This window comes from Aplidium turbinatum, chromosome 13 (assembly GCF_918807975.1).
Source record: "Aplidium turbinatum chromosome 13, kaAplTurb1.1, whole genome shotgun sequence".
Classification (NCBI taxonomy): domain Eukaryota; kingdom Metazoa; phylum Chordata; class Ascidiacea; order Aplousobranchia; family Polyclinidae; genus Aplidium; species Aplidium turbinatum.
In genome coordinates, this window is record NC_137484.1 from 13,912,457 (window position 1) to 13,936,871 (window position 24,415).

A 24,415-nucleotide genomic window follows, 5' to 3' on the forward strand; every position below is an offset into this window, starting at 1 on the left:
TATCGTCTGCAGCCCGGTTTTTAGAAAACCAGTGATTAGTGAACTCACCCAACCATGGTCTAACTAAGGGATGGAGTACTGATTCCCGAATGTCTGACTACCAAATATTGCGTTAATATTAACTTGCAATAGGCTATCTCACAAATGTTGATCGCAAAGGCATTGCTTTAAATGTATTTATATCAAAACTAACCATAACCAACAAAGCAGAGATTATGATATCTTTTTATAGATGAGAATAGAACATCTGCTACATCAACACTAAACAAGTAACATGTTCAAAAGGGTTTTAGAAAACATGCACCCGATAAATAAAGAGCCAAGAAATTTAAAAGAATACAATAAAAAATACCATCTGGCAACCTTGTGGTTTGCGAGGTTTGCTACATTTAAAGACGGCCGATCACAGCAGGGGCTTTCAAAGTGAGGCTGGCAGAAACCTCTTTTGTTTGTTGCTAGAATTGTATGTGGTACAATTATAAACAATGCGAATAAAATAGCACCATAACAATCTAGATTCCACAACAGACCAGAAGCAGTGAAACACCATATTAGTCATCAAGTCAGCTTCACCCTGTGTTTTTAATAGGAAGTGGCTACATTTACGGCGCCGTAAATACTGCCGTTCCATGCCTTTTTTTTAATCTTTACGTCGCTTTTACTGCGCATGCGCTGGTGTATATTTTTTCTTCTTAGGTTGCACCCATTTAGGGCCATATATCAAGACCACTTTTTGAAATTAAATCTTTTTTATTTTTCACTCCACCCTAATATATATCTGCCCCAACAGCTCAGTGCTTACTTGCTGACTCAAGATCAAGCGCACTGGTCCGGCTCTCAAGGTGTGCGCTTGAGCAATGCATTTCAGGACTGCTCTCCATTCAGCAGCACCTAATGGATGAAATAATTCCTCGGCAACAACATTTCAATAATCAGAAACTTCACTCTGCCAATCTCGATTAACTGCCTTGCATCAAAAGCCTTTACAAGTATGCAAAACTATCAGGAATAACCCAAGGCTTTGTCCATTCAAGATAAAGATTTAAAACCAAACCAATATATATATATAATATAAAACCTGGCTAAAAGACAACAAAGTTCAAGTGTGAAAACGTCAACTTCATTCAGGGGACGAATTAGTTGTCATCTTCGATTTTAGAAGCTTTGACATTGAACCTCTGACACTTCAATAAGTGCATCAAGAATTCTATTTTTTTTTCGCTGAGACTTTTCAGTCATTTGTCTGAAATGACTTTCAAGAAAAGATTTGGCCATTTTTCATTTATATAAGTCGGTCATTTTTTCTGATGAAAATATTTCCTTTCAAGTACATATATAGCTGATATGAACCAAAATTTGCACTTCCTGGCTAGCTACAACATTATGTTTCGCTGAAAAACGTTGCTTTTTTCGGACATTTTCACCGAATTGACTATACTTTTTTCGGACATTTTGTTAAAAAATCGGTCAATGACCGAAAAAAACAAATCAAGATTAGCAGCTACCGGTAGTTTTCACTTGTGTGTGTTCTATTCATGTTTAATGGTGCAATGTTCTTGTTTTAGATCTCTAAGCAAATAAATGATCTGAAGAAGTAAAACCCCTTTGATTGTATTATATCAGTTCGCTAGCCTAGCCTATCTTTTTACAGCCAAGATCAGTTGTAATGAGATGTGATGAGTGTTGGACCTCTAATTTTTGAGTTAATTGTGGTTTTTTTCATTGCTGTGATTCTTCTTCATCATTATGGACGGACTTCAAAGCAGCATCCAATTGTTACTGTGGCAACCCTAATCGCATGGTACTTCAGCTTGCTAATTGTTTTCATTCTCCCACTTGATGTTTCATCTGTAAGTATAATATTCACAAGAAAGTGATTGTACTTTTCAATTTAATTGTATATATTAACATTTATCATACCCTAATGTATGTAAACTGCACATTTATGCAAGTGGATAATATTATTGAAAGTAAATACCATTTGGGTAGTATTGTTTTGCCTTTGTTTTGAAGCATTTTCAATTTTTATTTATTGAATCTGCTGCTATTAATTTAAAAATATATGCCTGGTCACTGTCATACATGTATTGAGTAAATTACTAGGCCTATGCATAATCACATTTATTGTCCAGCCATTAGCAGATATATATGTACAATGTACATCTTATTTTTTTTAAATCTACTTGTAACTGTTTTTAAAGAATGCTTTGCTTTTATTTTGTCGTACTTCATAAAAAATTTTTTACAGAAGATTGGTGTCTCAGAAATGATTGGTTATGTACCAGTTATGCTTTAATGTTTCATCTTTGTCACACAATTTGGTGTGTTGGCAGCAGTATGTTTTGTATGTTAATTGGTTTGATATAATTATAAAAGAGTTATTTAAGACTAGCTGTTAGTTTAATTGAGTTGGTTAGTTTAAAAAGTTACCACTTTCAATGTATTTTTAATAGTAGCCTGCCTGGGTAAACATAACTAAGACATTAAATGAAATATTTTATGGCAGAGTCTAATTATCTAGTTTGCTCCCAATTGCTTGATTTTCAGACCGTATTGAAATTGATGTTAACTTTTGAAAATATTTTGTAATAGACTTTTTATCGCCAATGCATCCGGCAAGAAGCTGCTATTTCAATACAAAATGTTTCCAATGCATTGACACCAACTGCTGATTTGTCTCCTGCTTCAAGCAAACTTAATCAATTTCCACAAGGTATTTATGTACTGTACGAGTGTACCTACTCTAAATGTCTACAGCAGTATCGTTTTCAGTAGTGTGTATTGTATGATTATTGATTATCATCAACAAGAGAATCTTTTCTCTTCAACTTGAGATTTCAACAGATATGATATTAATCTGTTTGAAATAATGAAAAACATAGGCTTTGTAAAACATAATTTTTCCTTTTTTTTTACCTTCTTTCAAGTACCGATACTTCGATACAATAAGTGAAGTTTCCATGACATGGTTGTTGCTTTGGTGTAGTAAACTAGTGCACAGCTTTTATAGCCTATGGTACTGTTGGTACACAGTGCATCTATGATAATGTACTAGTTGCTGCACTTAGTTTACTACACCACAGTAATGCACTAGTTACTGTAAAATGTCGGAATGGCCCGTTTTGGTGAGTCCGATTCGGTGAGTCCGATTCGGTTAGTCCGATTCGGTGAGTCCGATCCCTTAACGGGGGATTTTTTCAATTTTTTTTTTAAATTATCGGGTACCGTAGCCTAATTATCATTGCCGTTTTAGGGTTAGGGGTTAGGAGTTAAGGTTAGGGGTTAGAAGTTAGGAACTCACCGAATCAGACTCACCGAATCAGACTCACCGAATCGGACTCACCGAATAGTAGCAGACCCGTAAAATGTAGAGTAGATGCACTGTGTGCCATAGGCTATGAAATCTATTGTCGCTGCAAAACACATTTAACAAGTTACTGTATTTGGTATTATCTATTACAATATGTTTTTACATCTCTGTGAGGCAATGTGTTGACATTTAGAAAAAGGGACAACTCATTTTTATCTGTGGTTTTGTTGTGGTCACGTTTGTCATCTGCTTGATCAATGGGTGTCAGTATAACACTGATCGTATTCCCAGCTTGGATATTGTACACCTTCGGCAGTGTCAAATAACCTTGTGTTTTGTATGCTAGCTGTTGGATTTCCTGTGAATACCACAACAGCCGGTTACCTTCAAAATGTCACTCACAGTGGCAGTGTATTGTCGACGACATTTGTTATGTCAAGTAATGGCACTTATTTTCAAACCTCTCTGCAAACATCTGTTTTACCCCCTGTACATGGTAGGCCACATGCATTGATCTTATATGAAATGTCTGACTTTAGTTGTTTCTTGCTGTGGTTTTAATTTCTCATACCTTTAACATTTATTAATTTTTCATTTTTCTCATTGACCACTACAAGATTTTGCATTACCCACTTGTTGCTAATCTTTCTACATTTTCATCAACCTTGTTGTTTGAATCACTACGCATATTTTTCATTGCATGCAGAAAGTATATAGAGCATGATTCTGAAAATATGTATATACCGTACTGCTTAAACCTATCTAAAATTGCAATCTTTTCTGACTTCTGATGAACAGTAGGTTGTGTTTTTAATAAATGGGTTTAAAACTGCAACTTGGGCCATTCCGTGTCAATTCACACAGTCAAGAACATCAACCTCTTCGATTTTTCTTAAATTTTACACACCTTTTCACTATCCTATATGATGAACAACTGCAAAATTTGAGTGAAATTTATTGAGAAACACGAGAGTTATAAAGCATTTAGTTTGGGGGGGTCTGCCGAGGGGGCACATTTTTTGTATTTTTGGCCATGTTTGAGGCCCTATTACTGCTAAACTAAATTAGGTAAGAACCCAAATTTTTTACATGTGATAATACTTCTGCCAAATATTGAAAAAACAACATCGTTCACATTGTCACTCTAAAAGGTCAATGGTTATAGACATCCAAAGTTGGCCGTTTCCAGCTCTCGGCTAAAATTTACCAAAATTTTAAAACCTTGCCAAGACCCTATTTTTGATTGGTTTTGGCTAAAATTTAGTAGAAATGTTGTTTACAGGATTCTCTATGAACTGAGAAAATTTTAGTATAAAATATTAAAGGGGTTGGGAGGTATTTAATGTGAAACATGGGTTGAAATGAAAAAAAGCAAAAAGTGGGGTCCTTTTAATACCCCGGTTACCCATGACCCCAGTGAAAATTTGCGCTAAAATTTTTTTCACACATTCACTAAGATATGACAAGTCTACTGTGCAAAATTGATCCATGGTTCTCAATGTTTTCTTATAGAAAGTATTTGTCAAAGTTTGGAGAAAAACGCTAAAAATTAGAAATGAAAAATTCAAGGGGAGTAGGGGTGATCATTATTTTATCTTGCTATTGGCTATATAAAGTGTTCTTGATGACAGCAGCAATATTATGTGCTTGACAAATGACAATTGTAGACCTATGAATAATTTTTGCAAGACGTTTTACGCGTAAAGTTTAAGACAATATTATCTTTATATATGTGTTTTGGTTACACTGTCCGATATCGTTTTGTTCGATCTTTTGGTATTAAATTTTCTTTAATTGCATGAAAAAGAAGTATATAACATCAGAATGCCAAGTTAATGCAAGCCGTAGTACCTGATAAGCTGACATACACAGCAACCGAAATTTTGTTCACAAATTCACTAAGATGTGACAAGTCTACCATGCAAAAATTGATCCATGGTTCTCAGTGTTTTCTTCCAGAAAGTATGCGTCAAAGTTTGGAGAAAAACGTTAAAAGTTACAAATGAAAAATTTAAAAAAAAATGTAACAATATTGAACTATATATACTAGAAAACATTTGAAGTGTATTTTTGATTGTGTTTTGAGCAATTGTTCACAAAGCAATTATTATACATTTGACAACTGTAATGTACTATGTGGACGTGGTTCTCATTGTCAGTGGACAAAATGGCAAATTTTGTCATAATCTTCATTGCTCAGTTTGTACTGTTGTCCAGAAGAACCATGGATACTCGGCACAGCAATTGAACAAATAAATATTGAAATGGAATCCAGCATGTTTGTTGATGTCTGAGCCAGTTTAAACATTTGTTGCTTTTGTTAAGTATCATAAACTGAACACTGAAGTCTTGCTTTTCATAGCTTTTTTCACTAATAATGCCAATGTACCTTATCTGCAAGGTACACATTGGTCTATACTTGCATCATCTTCTTGGAGTTGTGATTGACCTCGTGCCACATCCACAAGGGTATGTGAAATATTATTTGACAGTCGACGCATTTTCAAAGACTGAAATGATTGTGGAGTAAAGCTATGATGTGATCTCGTGTCTGCTATTGTTTTACACAATGCATATCGCTTTTCCAATTCAAATTTTGTGTTAAGGTCTTGAATTTCAATTGAAGAAACCCAAATATATTCAAACCCAGAAATGTGATCTTGCTCCCATTGGAAAAGATTTGTGGTGTGAGAATTTGGTTGTTGGTTGCTGCGTAAAGACTTGCACGACTGCACGTGCAGCTAATCTTTTGGTGGTTTCACCAACTCCATCACATGAACTTTTGCCATGAGATGTAGCAAAGAAATGCCGCTCAGCATCAATTCCAAAATCTGATGAAATCAGATGGCAAAGATTAATAAAATTTTTACGGTTTTTGTATTGTGAAGCAGCACCATCGCTGAAATAAAATATTTTTTTCACATTACCAAGTGATTTGATAATTGGAATTATTTGGTTAATGAATGCATGCAATGTACTTGTTGAATGTTCCAAGTGATCTGATATTGCAACCAAACTTTTTAATGTTAAAGCTCCATCTTTTTTGTAGTATATTACAAAAGGGTGAAGGGTTGCCTGAGTGTTGTCCCAATGGAACCCTTGCACGGCATCTTGGACACTAAATGAGTAGTTCTCAGCAAAATCAAGTAGTACTACGACTTCATCATCAGCTAAATTTTGTTTCAAGTAACTTGATTGTGATTTGCTAATGAAGTGATGGGTCTTTATAGCTGTATTTGGTGCATTACAACTCAGCTCTTCGGAGTTGAGTACCTGCTTTGCTTCTACTTTTTATGTTTGATTGTAATAATATTGACCATCTTGAGTCGAGTCTGATGCAAATAAATAAAAGCAAGAAAGGTGTCACACAATGATTCAATAAAGTCATCCAGGCTTTTTAGCTGCTCAGTTAATTGTCGTTCTATCAGTATGAGCCCATTGCTTGTCCCTTATAGTATCATCAAGATCATATTCGTTGCTGAATGTACATATCAATTAAGTAGCTCTTCAAACATTCTCTGCAAGAGCAATTATTGCACAAACTCATCATGCATTCTTTGTTAGAATTATGGAACACACCAATTTTCCAAATAGTCTGTGTATCAGGTATCAGCTTATCAGGTACTACGGCTTGCATTAACTTGGCATTCTGATGTTATATACTTCTTCTTCTTCATGCAATTAAAGAAAATTTAATACCAAAAGATCGAACAAAACGATATCGGACAGTGTAACCAAAACACATATAAAGATAATAATGTCTTAAACTTTATGCATAAAACGTCTTGCAAAAATTATTCATAGGTCTACATTGGCATTTGTCAAGCACATAATATTACTGCTGTCATCAAGAACACTTTATATAGCCAATAGCAAGATAAAATCATGATCACCCCTACTCCCCTTGAATTTTTCATTTCTAATTTTTAGCGTTTTTCTCCAAACTTTGACAAATACTTTCTATAAGAAAACATTGAGAACCATGGATCAATTTTGCACAGTAGACTTGTCATATCTTAGTGAATGTGTGAAAAAAATTTTAGTGCAAATTTTCACTGGGGTCATGGGTAACCGGGGTATTAAAAGGACCCCACTTTTTGCTTTTTTTCATTTCAACCCATGTTTCACATTAAATACCTCCCAACCCCTTTAATATTTTATACTAAAATTTTCTCAGTTCATAGAGAATCCTGTAAACAACATTTCTACTAAATTTTAGCCAAAACCAATCAAAAATAGGGTCTTGGCAAGGTTTTAAAATTTTGGTAAATTTTAGCCGAGAACTGGAAACGGCCAACTTTGGATGTCTATAACCTTTGACCTTTTAGAGTGACAATGTGAACGATGTTGTTTTTCCAATATTTGGCAGAAGTATTATCACATGTAAAAAATTTGGGTTCTTACCTAATTTAGTTTAGCAGTAATAGGGCCTCAAACATGGCCAAAAATACAAAAAATGTGCCCCCTCGGCAGACCCCCCCAAACTAAATGCTTTATAACTCTCGTGTTTCTCAATAAATTTCACTCAAATTTTGCAGTTGTTCATTATATAGGATAGTGAAAAGGTGTGTAAAATTTAAGAAAAATCGAAGAGGTTGATTTTCTTGACTGTGTGAATTGACACGGAATGGCCCACTTTCAAACTCTCATTTATAACATCTTGATCTTTTTCTTTCTAATGTTTGTTAACAAGGTTTCTCTGGAAATATCAAAGATTAACTTTAATAGATATTATAAATGTGCTGGATAATTTTGCATTATAATATGAATTGTACTGTTTGTTTGAGGTATCAAAACAATGTACTTACCTGTGTTCTGTTAAAAAAAGATTTTTTTCTATCCTTCACAAATATCAATATGCTGTATTCTACTATACAACAAATATGATAAACAAAACTGTACAAAGAGAAGGATTACTGCCAAAGTATTGCAAATGCTGTGCATTGTAGTATGTGTATCAATTGTATGCATGTATGTATCAATAGTCAGTTGCCAAAAGCATTTTCAGGTTCTTTTCCTTTGACTAAAGTCATGCATTTTTGAACATGGTACTCGCTTACAACTTGCTAAATAGAATGTTCTTCTTTGCAGATACCACGACAATAAGTCACAGACATACATGCCAAGAACCATGGAGCTTCGTTCCAAAAAATACTTTGCCTGTGATGTGGCATATTGTTTATTGGACTTCGCAAATTTTGACATGGTATGATACCAGACATTGCCGCTGTAAAATTTTCCTCATAAATTTTACTACCTACTCAACAAGATATGCTTTTTAACTACTTTATATTTGATACATACTGTGAGTACTGTTCAATAAGTGCCATCTTGTTATAACTGTTCAATGTTCATATTATATTTTATCTTGTTGCAACAGACCAACAGTTGGTAATAGGTGTGGCGGTTAAATTTCGTTTAAACTAGTTACTAAAATTGACTAGGCCTATTGCTTGAATTTTTAAAACTTTTGCGAATCTTCCTGCGCTCGAAACAAAATTATGTGTAGTCTTGTTCATTGCATGCATGATGCACGCACTCTTACAAGCGCAGTGAGTGCGTTCGTTCGATGAAGTTGTTCTTTTTTCGTCAGGTTTGTCTTGCCGTTCATGCAATCTTACGCATGTGCTGGTGACTTTTCGGCCTGGGGAAAAATCAAACGTGCGGTTATTGAAAATGCAATTTACTATGGATCTTATCTCGTCATATTCATTATTCTCTTAATCTATGTTGCTGCTAAGAACATCACTTTGGACGTGTGAGTAAAATGTACCGTACCCTAAAAAGTCTTCTGTAATTGATTCAAAAGTTCTAATGTATTTCGTGGATGATTGCTGTGTCACCGGCTGCATTCAGTAAACAGGTTTATAAGAAGTTGCTTCATTTGAATGTTCTTACATTTTACACATCTTACAAGTGATGCTTCTTCAATAAAACGCAGGATTTAATCGTATGTCTGTTACTTGCATTAAATCATCATTCAACGGACTAAGTTTTTCTTAAACTGATGTATTGCATTTGGAAATACGTTAGCATGAAACGTTGGAATATATTGCTTTGAGTGAAATCTAATTAAAAAGCAGGAAATCAGTCGTGTGAAATTTAGGGTTCACGTCTTTTAGGCGCAGACAGTTAGGCGCCGGTCAAATAGGCGCGCACACTGTGGCGTCTGGATATTTAGGTGCGGAGCACTGTGGCGCCCGTTCATTTAGGTGCTATTCCTAGTAAAGTCTACAGATTGTATCAGCTCAGCTTTGGCAATTAACCTAGTTGGGTTTATTATGTTTAGTGTAGTTATTATTTGACTTATATAACTAAAAGTGAACTCAGTCATGTACGGAAACTTGAATAATAATTTATTGATAAAGCTTTCGCCTACGCAAACCTGGACTAACAACAAATAAATGCCGAACACGCGCATTAAAAAAACAATATATTTTTCTGTTCAATATAACATTTTGTGTGAAATCATTGTTACGGACAATATCTGTACAAATCAAACGTCACATAAAACCGTTCAGGTCTACTGAGTCTTGGCGTCTGACGTAATGGAATATTACTCAAAAATAAGCGAAGATTGCATCACCTTTGTCACACCTGTTGAAACGTTACATTATCGTTAAATCTTGAATTACGAGATATGGTGTAAGCCAAACTTAACAGGTGCTTGAATAGCTTCATAATGTTTATCATTATTACGTCACAGAAGATGGTTACGTGCGTTTGGAATATTGCAATCTATTCTCGTCATTCTTAAAATTGTTGCTTGAAAAGTTGGTCGCATATTAAAACGGTTTTGTTTGTGCTTATACCAACTAGACGAAATTTCCGTCTTTATCTAAGTAATTTGTATTGTAGTGACAAGTTTTAGTGGGTACGGTGTTGCCCCATTCTTCGACAGCCTTGAGGCTATTTTTACAGAAATACAATTCTTGAATAGACGTTTTCAGAAGAGTGTTTCTTTCGGTCATTGCATACATACGAACGGATCCGGGAACTTTATGTTACAATTTTCCCATGAAGAGATTATGGTTTACCATTGTGACCATAAATAATAAAGACGGAAATTTCGTCTAGTTGGTAAAGCACAAGGAAAACCGTTTTAATATGCGACCAACTTTTCAAGCAACAATTTTAAAATGACTTTCACAGTGAAAGGCATTGCCGGTTTAAGCAGCTTCACTCACGGAAGCCATGACATATTTTTCTGTTCAATATAACATTTTGTGTAAACAGTATTGCCGCATAAAGCAGCTTCACACACTGAAGCCATGACTAACAACAAATAAATGCACGCGCATTAACAAAACAACATATTTTTCTGTTCAATATAACATATTGTGTGAAAAGCATTGCCCTACTTGCCAAGCATCTGCAGACTTTACTTGGAATAGCACCTAAATGAACGGGTGCCACAGTGCTCCGCACCTAAATATCCAGACGCCACAGTGTGCACGCCTACTTGACCGGCGCCTAACTGTCTACGTCTAAAAGACTTGCTCCCGAAATTTAGTCAACAGATTTTGCAGACTTTAATCCTGCTGTGTGAAATATATAACTTTGTTTGCTAGAAATAACTAACATTAGACCAAGACCACGCATGGCTGTCTGAAGATGCGGCCTGATTTGTCACATTTTTCAGATTTTGATTACCGCCCTACTTTTGCAGTCTAATCTAAGTCAAATTTTGAGCGAAAATTTATTGCCCATGAATAATATTGATCAGAGCGCAGCTGAAAGTGATCATGATCACTGCCGCCAACACGTGGGGTTTGTTCCTGCTCGTGCTTCTGTTGGGCTACGGACTTGTTGAAGTCCCACGCGGTGTGTGGAATGCCTCCGATGTCCACCGTTCCCTAGCTCAAACTTACTTCAAGCTGGCAAAACTGAGCACAGAAAAGCAGGAAGCAACAGAAACACTAAACGATGTTTTGGAGGTGGGAAGAGAATAAATGAATTCTAGAAAATGGGACTTTTGTTATATGTACTGTACTGCACCAGTGCAATGGTCGTGGATCTGTGTTCACAATTTCATATATCTCATACAACTTTCATAAAGGGTTAGATTTGTTTTTATTGTAATTATATATAAAAACCAATTAACACTATAGGACTTAACCTAGATTTTACTTTTAACGAATATTATTGTTGGAATTTTAAGTGTGCAATTGTAATGTTGATGATGATCGTGACTGCAAATAAGTTGTAAATTCTGTGCCATGATTGCAGTGTGTGCTTACATCAGCATGTACGTTTCTCTTTCAGGAGATCAAACGGATAGCAAGTGTAGTGCAATACAACCATCCTCAGCGCAAGCATGTTGACGTCATCATTTCAAAGGTAGTTTTTTTGCGTTAGAAACAGCCTTTTTCCGTTTCAAATTAACTGAACGTTCAGTATTCACTGCCCAATCTGTCTCATTGTTTTGTGCAGTAAATACACGTTGAATCTTTTACTTTATTTCTGTGAGGTGTACTTTTTGCAAGTGCCAATAATGTACGATGTTGAGAAAATCAAGCCACTCAAAATGATTTTCAGATCAATCTTTTTACGTTGTCTTAACGTATGTTTCAACCGAAACGCGATACAAGTTTACCACTCCAGCATTTCAAGCTAGGTAGCCTGTTAGTGAAGGTCCTCGTCATAATTTGGAACGCTTTGACAAGTGCATTTGTATTCCAATTTTCCAGTGTCCTGAACATTTTCAAAGTCGTGTGAGTCGAGGAATGGACGATTATGAAGATTACGATCCAACTAGGAATGACGTTCCCAGCGATAAACTCCTAGTCGATGTTCACAAGTGACGACTAGTTCATTTCTTTTTGAACATTTGTTTTGTGAAAGCACGAGTCCTCATCTGTGACTGATTTCATCATAACCAGTAATTTCATGCAACATTAAACTTGATTTCTATATCCTAGTCAGCAAAACAGCCGTTTTTTACTTGAATCAATGTAAAAAAACGGTTAATTTGCTGTGTGAGTATCTCACAATTTGTTACAGGCGAGTCATCAGTGCTGTTCACACGCAAAACCGTACCACAGTGCAATGGAATATCTCAATGAAGAGAGCACTGCATTTGGAAAACATCTTAAAGAATTCGCAAATGATCACTCGGTAGGTTTGATTTAAAGTTATTATGATACCATCGCTCTGAGGAACTAGTTTGCCATATTTCAATCACGCTCACTTGCTGGCCTGCAGTCAAATCTCGCGTGATGCTTACACCGTTATGTTAAATACTGACACCATTGTGTCAAAACGTTGCTTATAGACCGCAAGAATCCAGCCATTGCAACAAGGATAGCCATTTAACACCGCTTCCACGTCTATCGACATTCAAGACGATGTAAAAATAATATAGTTTGTTTCTTGTTAGGAAATGGACTGAAGAACACGAATACGCAATTGATGAAAAACGCAACGCGTGTTGGAGATTATTCTGCACATCAACTTTAGGTATGTTGTGTTGAAAGTTTCTGCTATTTTTTGTTGTTGTTAAGTGATAAAGTTATAACTAGGGCAATTTTTGTTTCCCGAAAAATACGAGAATACTCTGCTTGCTTTTGAGGAGAGTTGAAGTTACATATAAGTTTCTATTTGTGCGCGAGCGTTCTCCAATTCCTGGAAATATCTCAAAACATTTGTCTGTATGAGTCTAGTTTATTTTTGAAGCTGTTTAAAACTGTAAAAATACGTTGCAAAAAGTACTTACGTAGTACTTACCTTACCCTAGTTATAACTAGGGTAAGTAAACTGAATAAAGTCAATTCATTATTAGTTATTGCGGTGTGGTTTTAAGTAAGAGTTCTGAACACAAGAGCAAGTTTCAAAATCTTAATTTCATAGGTCAATAAAAAATCGGGTATTTTATCGTTTAAGTCAATTTTTCAATTTTAAGTTAATAAACTCAATTTTATGTAAGTGACACGTCCAGTCCAAATGTTTTCTTTTAAATGCTGAGAAAAAGTGATACTTTAACAACTTCTTGTTTCCCGTCTGCTTCTGTACAAAAAGTTTTTCGATTCTTTGCAAACTTCTGGCCAAGAACAGAAAATATAATGCCGAAAATGTGAAACATTGTATTTTGTCACATTTGAACTCTTGTTCTTTGTGAACGTGATGTTTGTTGTGGAGTTAGCCTGCTTAGTGCTTCTACAGCCATCAGACTAGCCTAATATATTTTTTTTGTTCATTTAAATTTCTTTTTATTGATGCAGCCTCCTTTTAAATACAAAACACAAGAAACAATGGTTCACTCAGGCAATTTTTTTGAATTTTATTGTCAATTATTTTGGATTTTTAAGCCAATAAAAACTTGCCCTAGTTATAACTAATGTCGGACTTGAAGGTTAACATCAGCTCTCCTGGTTTGTTTAGGAGCTTTTTTTAGTTAAACTAATGACTGCCTTTATATTTCAGCATGGTATTGGTATTGCCTTGTGCAACCCAAAGTGCGAAAGGCGCTTGCAATATGCCTCGCCATCACTTCCCTGATGGTGATCTGGTCTGAATGTACTTTCTTCAACGAAAATCCTGTCTTGTCGCTTTTTGCGATCTTCATCAACTTGGCTGTGGCAAACTACGATTATTTTTATGTTGAAGTGAGTCGTCATTTATTACGTAACACAGGATACTGAAAATACACGCTGGAACGATATCTCAGCTAGCAAAACTCGTCCTTTTTACGTTTATTTATGTTCCGCAGGCGGCAGGCGTTATATCGATGTAAAACGACAACTTTTGATAGCTAGTATGGAGGTTGGTGAGTGCATCCATACAGATACAGAAGATTCAGTCAATAGGCCTATTTTTAAAGCATATCGTCTTGGTTTAAATGCTTCTGGTTGTCGTCACACAAATCACTGCGACTGTGTTCCTTCAAAAAAACGTCACTCTACAAATCTTTATGTGATCTAACTCAACCACGTCAATAACTTTCTTTTTTGTTTTTCAGCTTGCCAGCTGTATGATCATATCGTATCTTTGCGTGTGTGCGTACTATACTGTGTTTCGTATCAAATTCTTTAATTATTATTACATTGCCGGCCATCACCAAACAGACGAATCAAGCTTACTTTTTGTTGGAATGTAAGTACTGTCTTTAGCGAATAGGCGCGGGCAGCTTGTTAAAGAATTTAACTCTCAAGTTGCACTTCCAGCTATGGTATGCAATGTGCATCTTCTGTTTTTGTTTCATGGCGTTTTGCTGTAGCTGCAGTTTTTCACATGAAACCATCTTCAGTGAGCGCCGATTAACGGATTTTTCTACTTCTGCGGTCGTCCACGTGCGGCAGCATATCGCAATCTGTTTCTGCGTATTATTTTCACACAGCAATCGTTTGGTCGCATTCACGAAGGAGTGTGTCTACAATATACCAGTGACGTTCGGTGGCTTAAACCGTTGGGAAAGCAACTTGGAAATATGCTGCAGCAAGGTAGTAGGCACGAAGGGCGTAACCGTCGGGCGAAGCCCGAAGGCGTGTTGCCGAAGGCAACACTTCCAGCGGGGGGTCTAGGGGGCATCCCCCAGAAATTTTTGAAAAACACTTCCAATTTGGTGCGCTCTGAGAGCATTTCCAAAACAAATCAAAAATAGAAATCTGTCAAATTGTGCTTCGCCTATGTCGTGAGCATACATCCATTTAATGTTTAGAAGTCATGAACATTTGAACAATCTTAATTTTAACGTTGCAGGACCAAAATCCAGTGTTAGACATGGAGTAATAGTTGTCTAAATATTTAATTCGTCATGAATGTTCATTCTCAGATATTCAGTTAGGCCTACACTACAAAAACCAACACTTAGGCCTAAACATTACAACCGCAAGCAATTTGTACAAAAAGCTGGATAAGTTTGCCTCCTGCGTATATGCCTCCTTTATGATGCTGTGCTGTGTACCGTGACGAGAGACCATTCTGTGCGTATGACGAGATAGTCTAGCGATTGTACGCATTGACGTCACTGGGAAAGCAACTCTAACCATAACACATCTGATTGGCTAAGCAGCTGGTGACGTTTTGCAAAACGAGTCAGGATCGGATAAAACGAAGGCGTTTTTTGACGTTTTTGAACGTAGGGAAAGCCACTTTGAAAGTTGATTTCCCTGGAGCCTCAGTGGTGGTTTCTGACAGGAGCGTTTGCGTTAATTGGCATTTATAGGCAAGACATGCGGTTTGGTGAGAACTTAGACTACTCACAAGCGTTACGAGTAATTCTAGTCACGAACACAGTAATTTTCAAGTTAAAATAGACGTGATAAAAATAATAAGAAGTTAAACCTAGAACTCAGTCATTATATTTTGCATAGTTTTCGCTCAGGTAAGCACTGCTTTCCTTGCTTTCCCTCACCGATCGTCACTGCAATATACATTTCACCTATCCCCACCATTGTTCATTTGTATTATCTCCGGTTTTTTTCCGCAAATTCATCAGCTTTATGTCCGAACTCCGAAAGCCATATTTTTTTTGCATTTTTTTTTGCTTGAAAACCCGGAGATAGTATTTTTTGTCTATATTCACTGCTTTATATCGGTGAATATTTTGTTTCGTCGGCTGTGTGGCCGTCTGCGTGAGGCTCGAAAGGACGTCACTTCAACACTGCTTCAGAGCACGCGGCCGTGTCTTGGCAAAACACTTAATGACATGCCAAAATAGTGATAGCAGCTGACTCGACGACTACATATCCTTTCGCTGCTTCTTGTTTTATCTGGGATCACAGTATACTTGTTGTCGCAACGAGCGCAAAATAAAATATGATTATTACTATATTTTACTTCCAGTCATTGTTGTTACAAACCTGGCGCGAAGTATTAAAATGATCCAACTGCTTGTGATTTCAGAATGCTTTGCCGCCTTACTGCTCCATTATGTTTGAATTTTCTTGGAATGATTCATCTTGACTCCGCCCCCGAAGGGGAAATGCAGACATCGTACACACAGGTAACATTCGCTGCAGCAGTCCACATCGCTTGTGCATTGTTTTTGAAGTAAAACAAGGATTTGATTTTCAAAAATCACCTTTTCCTTGGAGTGCTAAAGTCCATGTGGAACAACGAGGTAGCCACGTGCCGCTACATCAGCATTGAATACTAGCTTAGCTTTGATTAAACGTAATTTACCGATGCTTGATATTTGTCACTTTGAGAACACGAAAGCAGTTGACTCGATGACTGATATAGTCTTTCGCTACTTCCTGTCGTGGAATTTAGTTTCATGTGGTGTTAGTTTTTTTGTATTGATAATTGTGCTTGCACCGTAGGCCTACTATTCTCACAACAGACGAAATAAAAGGTTTTTCTCCCTCCTTTTGATCATGAGTATTGTGCTTTCTTTCTATCTCTTACCAGGAAAAAGACTTGGAAAGATTCAATGACGTAGTTTAATGGGTCAACCGAAAAGCAGTCAATTAAATGTCGAATAATTCTACTAGCGAAATGATAATCTGACTTCTTGAAGAACTTTAACGAACGGCTTCTCAAATAACTCTAATTTCTGCATCAACTACCAATCCACAACTCATAGCACAACTCTCATAACCAACTCAATAATAATCATCATAATAATTCTCAGAATAATACAACTCCCATAATAATAATAATTACACAAACTACACCACTATTTATATAGTTGGTTGTTTGGTCCAGTAACTTCGAGAAGGTAACGTAGTATTGCATCACACGAACTCATCGTCGGTCACGTAGCATTTAAATGTAAACAACAGAAGTCTCTAGAATGTCACGTAGGGCCGAAGGTTGTAGAAAACACGTTACATAATACAGATTTCGTCATCAGAGGTTACTTTAGGTCAATACCCGATAATAACATACCGCTCAAGAATTCCATAATGAAAACAGCACATTCTGTCAAGACGCAAAGCAGCCCGACGCGAGGCTTTGCACATTGATTGTGACATACGCCCCCCCTTAGAATATTGTTGCAAACAATATAACAACACAATCAATACAAAACACACTACAAAAGAATTAATTACTCAATAATCAATTCTCATAAGTCCATCGTTGCATGAACTACCAACGATAGCTTTTCTCAAAACAATAGTCACGTTTTCTGCGAAAGTTTCCATCGTCCTCAATGGCTTCAGTGCATTGGCGAGCAAGATGACCCATCTTCTTACATCGGAAACACTTCCTCTCCGGACAGTCTTTGGCGAGATGACCTTCTTTATGACAATTGTAGCAAGCCTTTTCATCAAAAGGGCAGCTCCTGGCTATGTGTCCAATCTCCCCACATCGGTAGCAGTGGTTGTCACGGCAACGTCTATTTTCCGAATGTCCGCCGTCAGCAACGCACTCCCTGGCAAAATGTCCGCGTCTACCGCATTTATAGCAAACTCCAAATGGTCGTCGCCGATTATCTGCAGAACAATCTCGAGCAAAGTGACCATTCTTGCCACAAGAATAACAAGTAACTTCAGAATCCTTCTCAATAACATTTCCGATTATAAGATCAACTAAAGGGTTTTGTAAACATAACGCTTTCACAGTCCCACTACAATACGGAGTTTCGATATATATCATCGCTAACGGTCCTTGGATTGAAGTGGTATCTATCTTTGTCACATGGCCAGTTTTTCCCGTTAACTGATTGTCATTTACTAAATCTCTCCTCACCATTATACCCGTAGAACCAGAATCACGTAAAACTTTTACCTTTTTGTTTCCAACTGTTCCATCCACTACTGGTAGGTAATCTTCAGGTTTTATTTCTTTATAAGCATCTTCTTTTGTCTTCTTTCCCGTTTTCTTTTCCAACTGATCATCTTCATCCGATCTCTCATTTTCAAGCGTGGGTTTAGGAATCATTAACGCACAACCACCTCGATAAACGTCCGTGTCTTTATCTTTTCCAGACTGATTGGATAAGGAAAACGACTTGTCCTTGCATTCCTTCGCTTCGTGTCCTTGCCTATTGCAACGATTGCACCACTTCCTCGATTCCTGATGATTTCTATTAGTCTTCTTCCGGCAGTTAACAGACTTATGACCTAAGCCATTACAATTAAAACAACGTACTTCTCTTGGAACAGCACCTCCTTTAGAATTATTTGCTTGCTCCTCGTCATTATTGAATGACAACGTTTCTTCAGTCGACAACTTTTCATCATGAGCAACTAAGTACTGTTCTGCCACACTGGCTATTTCTTCTAGAGTCTTTGGACTTCTCTCCATTAGATAAACAGACAGATCTTTTGAACATGAATCTGTGAATTGTTCCTTAACTATAAGGTTTGCCAATCCGTCCAATGATTGGTCGGCCCCTGAAAGTTCAAACCATTTTAACAAAAGGTTTCTTAAACGTTCAATAAATTGACCTGGGCTTTCGTGTCGTTCAGGCTTTGCCTCACGGAATCTTTGACGGTATCCATGCTCGGTAAAATTGTATCGTTTTAACAGAGCTAACTTCAATCTGTCGTAGTTCATGGCCTCTTCTTGCGAAAGTCTTGAATATACATCAAGAGCTTGTCCCGATAATAACATGCTTAACTGGGTAGCCCACGTCGACTTCTCCAATTTGGCTATTGTAGCATATCTTTCAAATCTTAACAAATAACTATCCAACTCATCTTTTTCTTCAACAAATGATGGCAAATCTGGACGTCTAACTTGCGCCACAATAACATCTCGAGCATTATCATTAGTAGAATTAGATCGCTCACCAATGTCCAGCTTTTGTCTTTCTAATTCAAGTTTTAACTTTTCCAATTCATATTGCGCTCTTCTTTCTTCAGCTTCTGCTTCGTACTGCCATTGAGCACGTTTTTCTTCAGCTTCTCGTTGTGCTTGTTTTTCTTCAGCTTCGCGCTGCGCCCGCTTCTCCTCTGCTTCGCGCTGCGCCCGCTTCTCCTCTGCTTCAGCTTCAAGTTGTGCTCGCTTTTCCTCAGCTTCAAGTTGTGCTCGCTTTTCCTCAGCTTCAAGTTCTGCTTTCCTTATTTCACGAGCAGCTCTTCTATCTTCTCTTTCGTCAGCTTCTCGCTGAGCTTTTTGGTCCATTATCTTGTGATACTCTTCTATCACAAACTGAGACTTCTCATTACCAGTCAGCCCCATTCGTTCAGCCATGCTCCCTAAGTCTTCAATCATCTCATGTTTGACAGTATCCGCCATCTTGACATTAATTTATTATTCTTTCAATAAATCTTCGGTATTCTTCGGTTTTTCGGTTAATTTTTTCGGTTTATCCCGGACGAGCCCCCAGAATGTCACGCTTTCTTTCTATCTCTTACCAGGAAAAAGACTTGGAAAGATTCAATGACGTAGTTTAATGGGTCAACCGAAAAGCAGTCAATTAAATGTCGAATAATTCTACTAGCGAAATGATAATCTGACTTCTTGAAGAACTTTAACGAACGGCTTCTCAAATAACTCTAATTTCTGCATCAACTACCAATCCACAACTCATAGCACAACTCTCATAACCAACTCAATAATAATCATCATAATAATTCTCAGAATAATACAACTCCCATAATAATAATAATTACACAAACTACACCACTATTTATATAGTTGGTTGTTTGGTCCAGTAACTTCGAGAAGGTAACGTAGTATTGCATCACACGAACTCATCGTCGGTCACGTAGCATTTAAATGTAAACAACAGAAGTCTCTAGAATGTCACGTAGGGCCGAAGGTTGTAGAAAACACGTTACATAATACAGATTTCGTCATCAGAGGTTACTTTAGGTCAATACCCGATAATAACATACCGCTCAAGAATTCCATAATGAAAACAGCACATTCTGTCAAGACGCAAAGCAGCCCGACGCGAGGCTTTGCACATTGATTGTGACAAGTATCATGTGGCAATGTTGTTTCATATCTCTGGGCGACTATTTAAAAGTAGCTTTACTTTTACCGACTGTTCATTTCAGCAGCAGCTGCATGTGAAATGGCCATATTCTCTAAGTCTAAGCAACGGTATTTAACTGTTTAAGGCTGAAACAGCACTTGTCGATTTAAAAACTGAACATTCACAACCGTCAAACGTCACTCAAAGTTTTACTTAATGCGATTGCGTTTCTTTCTAGATTATGGGACGTCTGGTTGTCATCTCCTTTATCGCGGATGGGTTCAACATATATTTCCCCATCCTTGTGTGCGTGTTGTGCGCAGCGACGTACTTGAGTCTCGGTCAGCGCTGCTTGTCAGTGATCGGCTTTCAACGCTTTATTGACGCTGCTGACGACATGACCAGTGACTTAGTCGACGAAGGGCGGCAGCTAGTGAACAGAGGTGAACTAAAAACATATGAACAACCTTTTAATTGCAACAAATAGTTTACTTCAAAATTTGAACTGCCTTTGATGATTCTTTACCTACAAAATTGAGTACACTGTAGTTGCATTGAAGCTAATATGTTAGCGGTATTCATTAAATGGGTTATGATAATTTGTTAGTTGACATGAATCGTCTTGCAGAAAAGCGACGCGTTCAGCGCGAACTGAAAGCGCTACAGCGAAGTGAATGGCAGAACGAGCATGGGGTGGACACGAATATAAACGACCGCCAGTGGAGGGGAAGAACGATGAGAGATGCTGAAAATGATGGGGGTATATCGTTGTATTCATTCTATGTTTATGTTATCTATTCATTCTATCGAATGTATCCGTATTTTATTCGTATCATCGAATGTATTCATTCTATGTTATCTATATTCTATTCATTCTATATTGTACCATGTTTATTTCATCAGGCTTAGGCGTTCGTGCACAGCTCTTTCCATTATCCCAGTATTTGACTGTATTAAAAACTGTTGCAGTTGGAACATGAAGATGATCCTTGAGGCTCATTCACGCTTCATTAATTGCTTTATGACGCAGTGTAATTTTGAAGTTTATAGATCATACAAATACCATGAATCAATTCGTAGATACAATCAGAGCTATGAAGTTTAATAAAAATGCCGACTTTGCAATTTTTAGGCACTCTCTTTGAAAACTGATTCCAAAACCTTGAATGGAGTGGTCTCAGCGCACAAAAGTTACCGTTTTTTACATTGTTTCAACTTAGCTTGACATTGAAATGATATAAAAGTTGCAACTTTTATTCACTGGGCTAATTTAGTTTTGATTAAATAGTTTTTTCTTTTAGTTATAAATGTATTGACTAATTAAATCATATTGATACTAAAAAATAACATTCAAGTAAACAATTTATTTCTACGCAGCTGCGCTTTCTTCAGTTCGCTTCAACAAACACAAGTCGGACAAAGTGGAACTCCTAGACGATGTTGCACCTATCGGCTACAGTTCTGTTATGGAAGCGGTCGACGACGACGACAAAGTCGACGCTTTATGGGAAAAATCGTCTCGCTGGAATGCACCGTCACGTGATCGGGCGCGCTCAAGCATGTCAAACCACCCACCGAAAAATCTATTTGATGACGTTTAGTTCATTTTTTTGCTTTTCTTGGTGCAATTGGTAAGTCTTTTATGCAGCGCTTAAGTAAGTTTTGCCGTAGTCAGTTATGTTCGGTAGTCAGAGCTATGTTCGGTAAAGAAGTTGCTCTTTTGTTTTCTTGTCGTGACATGTATTTTCGTTGTTCTTCTGTGAAGCTTTAATCTCGAGCGACTCGGAAATATAATTGTCGTTCAAGAAAAACATATTGTTTTCATTTTAACCTAACATTAATGCAATTTGTTTAGAGTCACATGCTTTAGGATTGATCCAATATGCGCTTGAACGTATGACATCATTTTGAAAATATGATAGGCCTACACGCCATTTTGTTGTGTTGCGCTGCATGTGACATTTTTGCCAGACTTTTGATAGACCACACTTCTCACTATACCGCTAGGCGTCGTATATCAACGGCTCCTCAGATTCTATCATCGTACAAACGTTAACTTTACTTCTTTTGCTTTTACCTTGCGTTTACTATCTAAACTCTACGCAGACAACAAATCAAGCATTTTTTACATTGTTTCAACGTCTGGAGACGTTGAATTAATGTAAAAAACGATTGATTTGTGTTTGGGTATAGAGTTGCCGCAGCTTATCATTGTTCTGGGTGTACGACCAATTTTTAAACCTTAGTTCATGTCAGATAGAGCATTCGTAGTCTCATGAAAAGCTATTGGGATGAATTTTTTTGTGCTTTCAATGTTTTGTTTTGTTTTTTTCTCATCAACAATATAAGGAATTTGAAACAAAAGGTTTGTTTATTCTGTAATATTTTATGTGTTTATGAACGTTTTTACGTGACTTAAGTTAGAACACAAACTTTTTATGTTTTTTTAAAGGAAATTCTATTATTGTAGCCTGCTGTAGTTATTTATCATGTAGTGAATAGTAATATAAAGACAGTTCAGATACTCATATTAATTTGTGTGCTTGTGCACATTTCTTTTCGCTTCACGAATAAAACTTTTAACTTGTAGTCATAAATCGACCTACCTATTTTGTTGTTTCTTTAATAACCATGTACGTACGGCCATGGAAGATTATGGCAATTCGGAAACAAGATTAGGTATTTTGGAATACCTCGAAGACGAGGGATAGCCATCATTTTGCATCCAAACAACATATTTTTGTTTCGAACAGCTCTGCTATTGATACAATTTTGGTTAAGAGGTGACTTTCTTCAACCATAAACAGATGAAACCAAGCAACCACACGGCATTTAACATAATATATTAAACTGAACATAAACTATCTACGAACGTTTTCGGCCATACACATGTTAGCCCTCTGCTGTTGAATCGCGGTAGTTTATAAAGCTGGTATTTTGTCAACAATTGTTTTTATGACTTAAGCTTTTCATTTCATTCACAATTAATTCACACTGTTGCCGGGGATTTATTACATCTCTTTGGTGCCGCTGAATGGAGAGCAGTTCTGAAATGCGTTGCTCAAGCGCACTCTCCGAGAGTCGAACCAGCGCCGCTTGATCTTGAAGCTTCTGGTTAACTGAGCTATCGGGGCGGACAAATAACATTAAGAGCTTGAGTTACGAGTGAATTGTTTTTGTAATAATTATTAGCTATGACAAAAGAATTGTCTGGTGTTAGGACCACAGTAAGAAAATTAAAACAACACTATTTGGCGTCTTCAATTTTCAAGATATGTGACGCGGATAACATAAATATTATAATACGAAATCATCGTCGCTCATGAAATCGGATTCTTTCTTATTTTCATCGTTTCATAAACACTACAAACAAATAGTAGGCTATATCTCGTATAACCTCAATCTGAATATGTCTACTTGTTTGTAGCTTACTAACATAGCATATGTCTTTTCGTGCATGCAAGTGAATTTGTTAATTTCTTCTTTTTGCTTCATGTGGAACGCAAGGTTTGAAATGAACGTTTAATAATAATAATATAGGCCTATACTGAACTAACCTTTATAACTTCACAAGGTAGATTTAAACGATCTGTCTTAGCCTGATGCTGCAAGTTTGCTGTGGCAATAGTAAGTTGCGCAAGCTTTCGGAACACAGTTCCCTAGTCATGTGCTATGATGAATGGTACCTTGTGAAGTAAGCTACGATCATGCTGCTAAAAGCGAAACTCAATCAATTGCATAACCTTCATAAGTTTATTGCAAGAAACTTCCACGCACGATGACTTTTTGTGAGCTAGAAATCCGAAAGTAGTCAGAGCTTTCTTTCAATCGTGCGCCATCTTTAAGGAAATTTTAATGTTTGAGCATTATGACGTCATTAACGTGGCAAGACGATGGTTGAGGTGACGTGTGTATAGAATAATCTTACAGTATTTCACAAATTCATTGAACCGTGATATCCAACTGTAGCCTAAAAAGAGATAAAATAAATTGTAATTTGTAACCTAACATATTATCAGGATATTATTGTCTCACCCAAAATCAATTTCCATGTAGGCTAATTACGTTGCCACAAAGATGGTTTGTATTATAAAAATCAAAGATACCTTAAAGGGCGGGAAAACCCAAATTAACTTTTTGCGAGTTTTTTGTTTCAGCGTGATGTCATTGTGTGCAACATGCGTTTTAGCAATAAAAAATCCAAATTTTGTTGCCCTTTGTCTCGCTAAGGCTGCTTTTGTTTGATACCCGTTTGCGAAGTCTCGCGCGCATCAAGCTGTGATCCTGTTCGC

The 24,415-nt window shown here is 36.9% G+C and overlaps 1 protein-coding gene across 2 annotated transcripts; it reads left to right on the forward strand.

Annotated features, from left to right (window-relative positions):
• The first annotated feature begins 1,619 nt into the window (after positions 1–1,619).
• LOC145782215 (G-protein coupled receptor-associated protein LMBRD2-like) lies at positions 1,620–22,714 on the forward strand. Of its 2 annotated transcripts, XM_082593988.1 has the most exons (16): positions 1,620–1,850; positions 2,593–2,713; positions 3,657–3,806; positions 8,402–8,516; positions 8,904–9,068; positions 11,037–11,247; positions 11,576–11,650; positions 12,001–12,110; positions 12,314–12,427; positions 12,690–12,769; positions 13,733–13,914; positions 14,268–14,401; positions 16,154–16,253; positions 20,362–20,566; positions 20,752–20,883; positions 21,501–22,714. In XM_082593988.1, the coding sequence occupies exons 1-16, from the start codon at positions 1,677–1,679 to the stop codon at positions 21,722–21,724; spliced, it is 2,292 nt and encodes a 763-aa protein (XP_082450114.1). In that variant the 5' UTR covers positions 1,620–1,676; the 3' UTR covers positions 21,725–22,714. The 2 variants fall into 2 exon arrangements, with proteins under 2 accessions (XP_082450114.1, XP_082450115.1); XM_082593989.1 differs by lacking the exon at positions 3,657–3,806.
• The last annotated feature ends 1,701 nt before the right edge of the window (positions 22,715–24,415 follow it).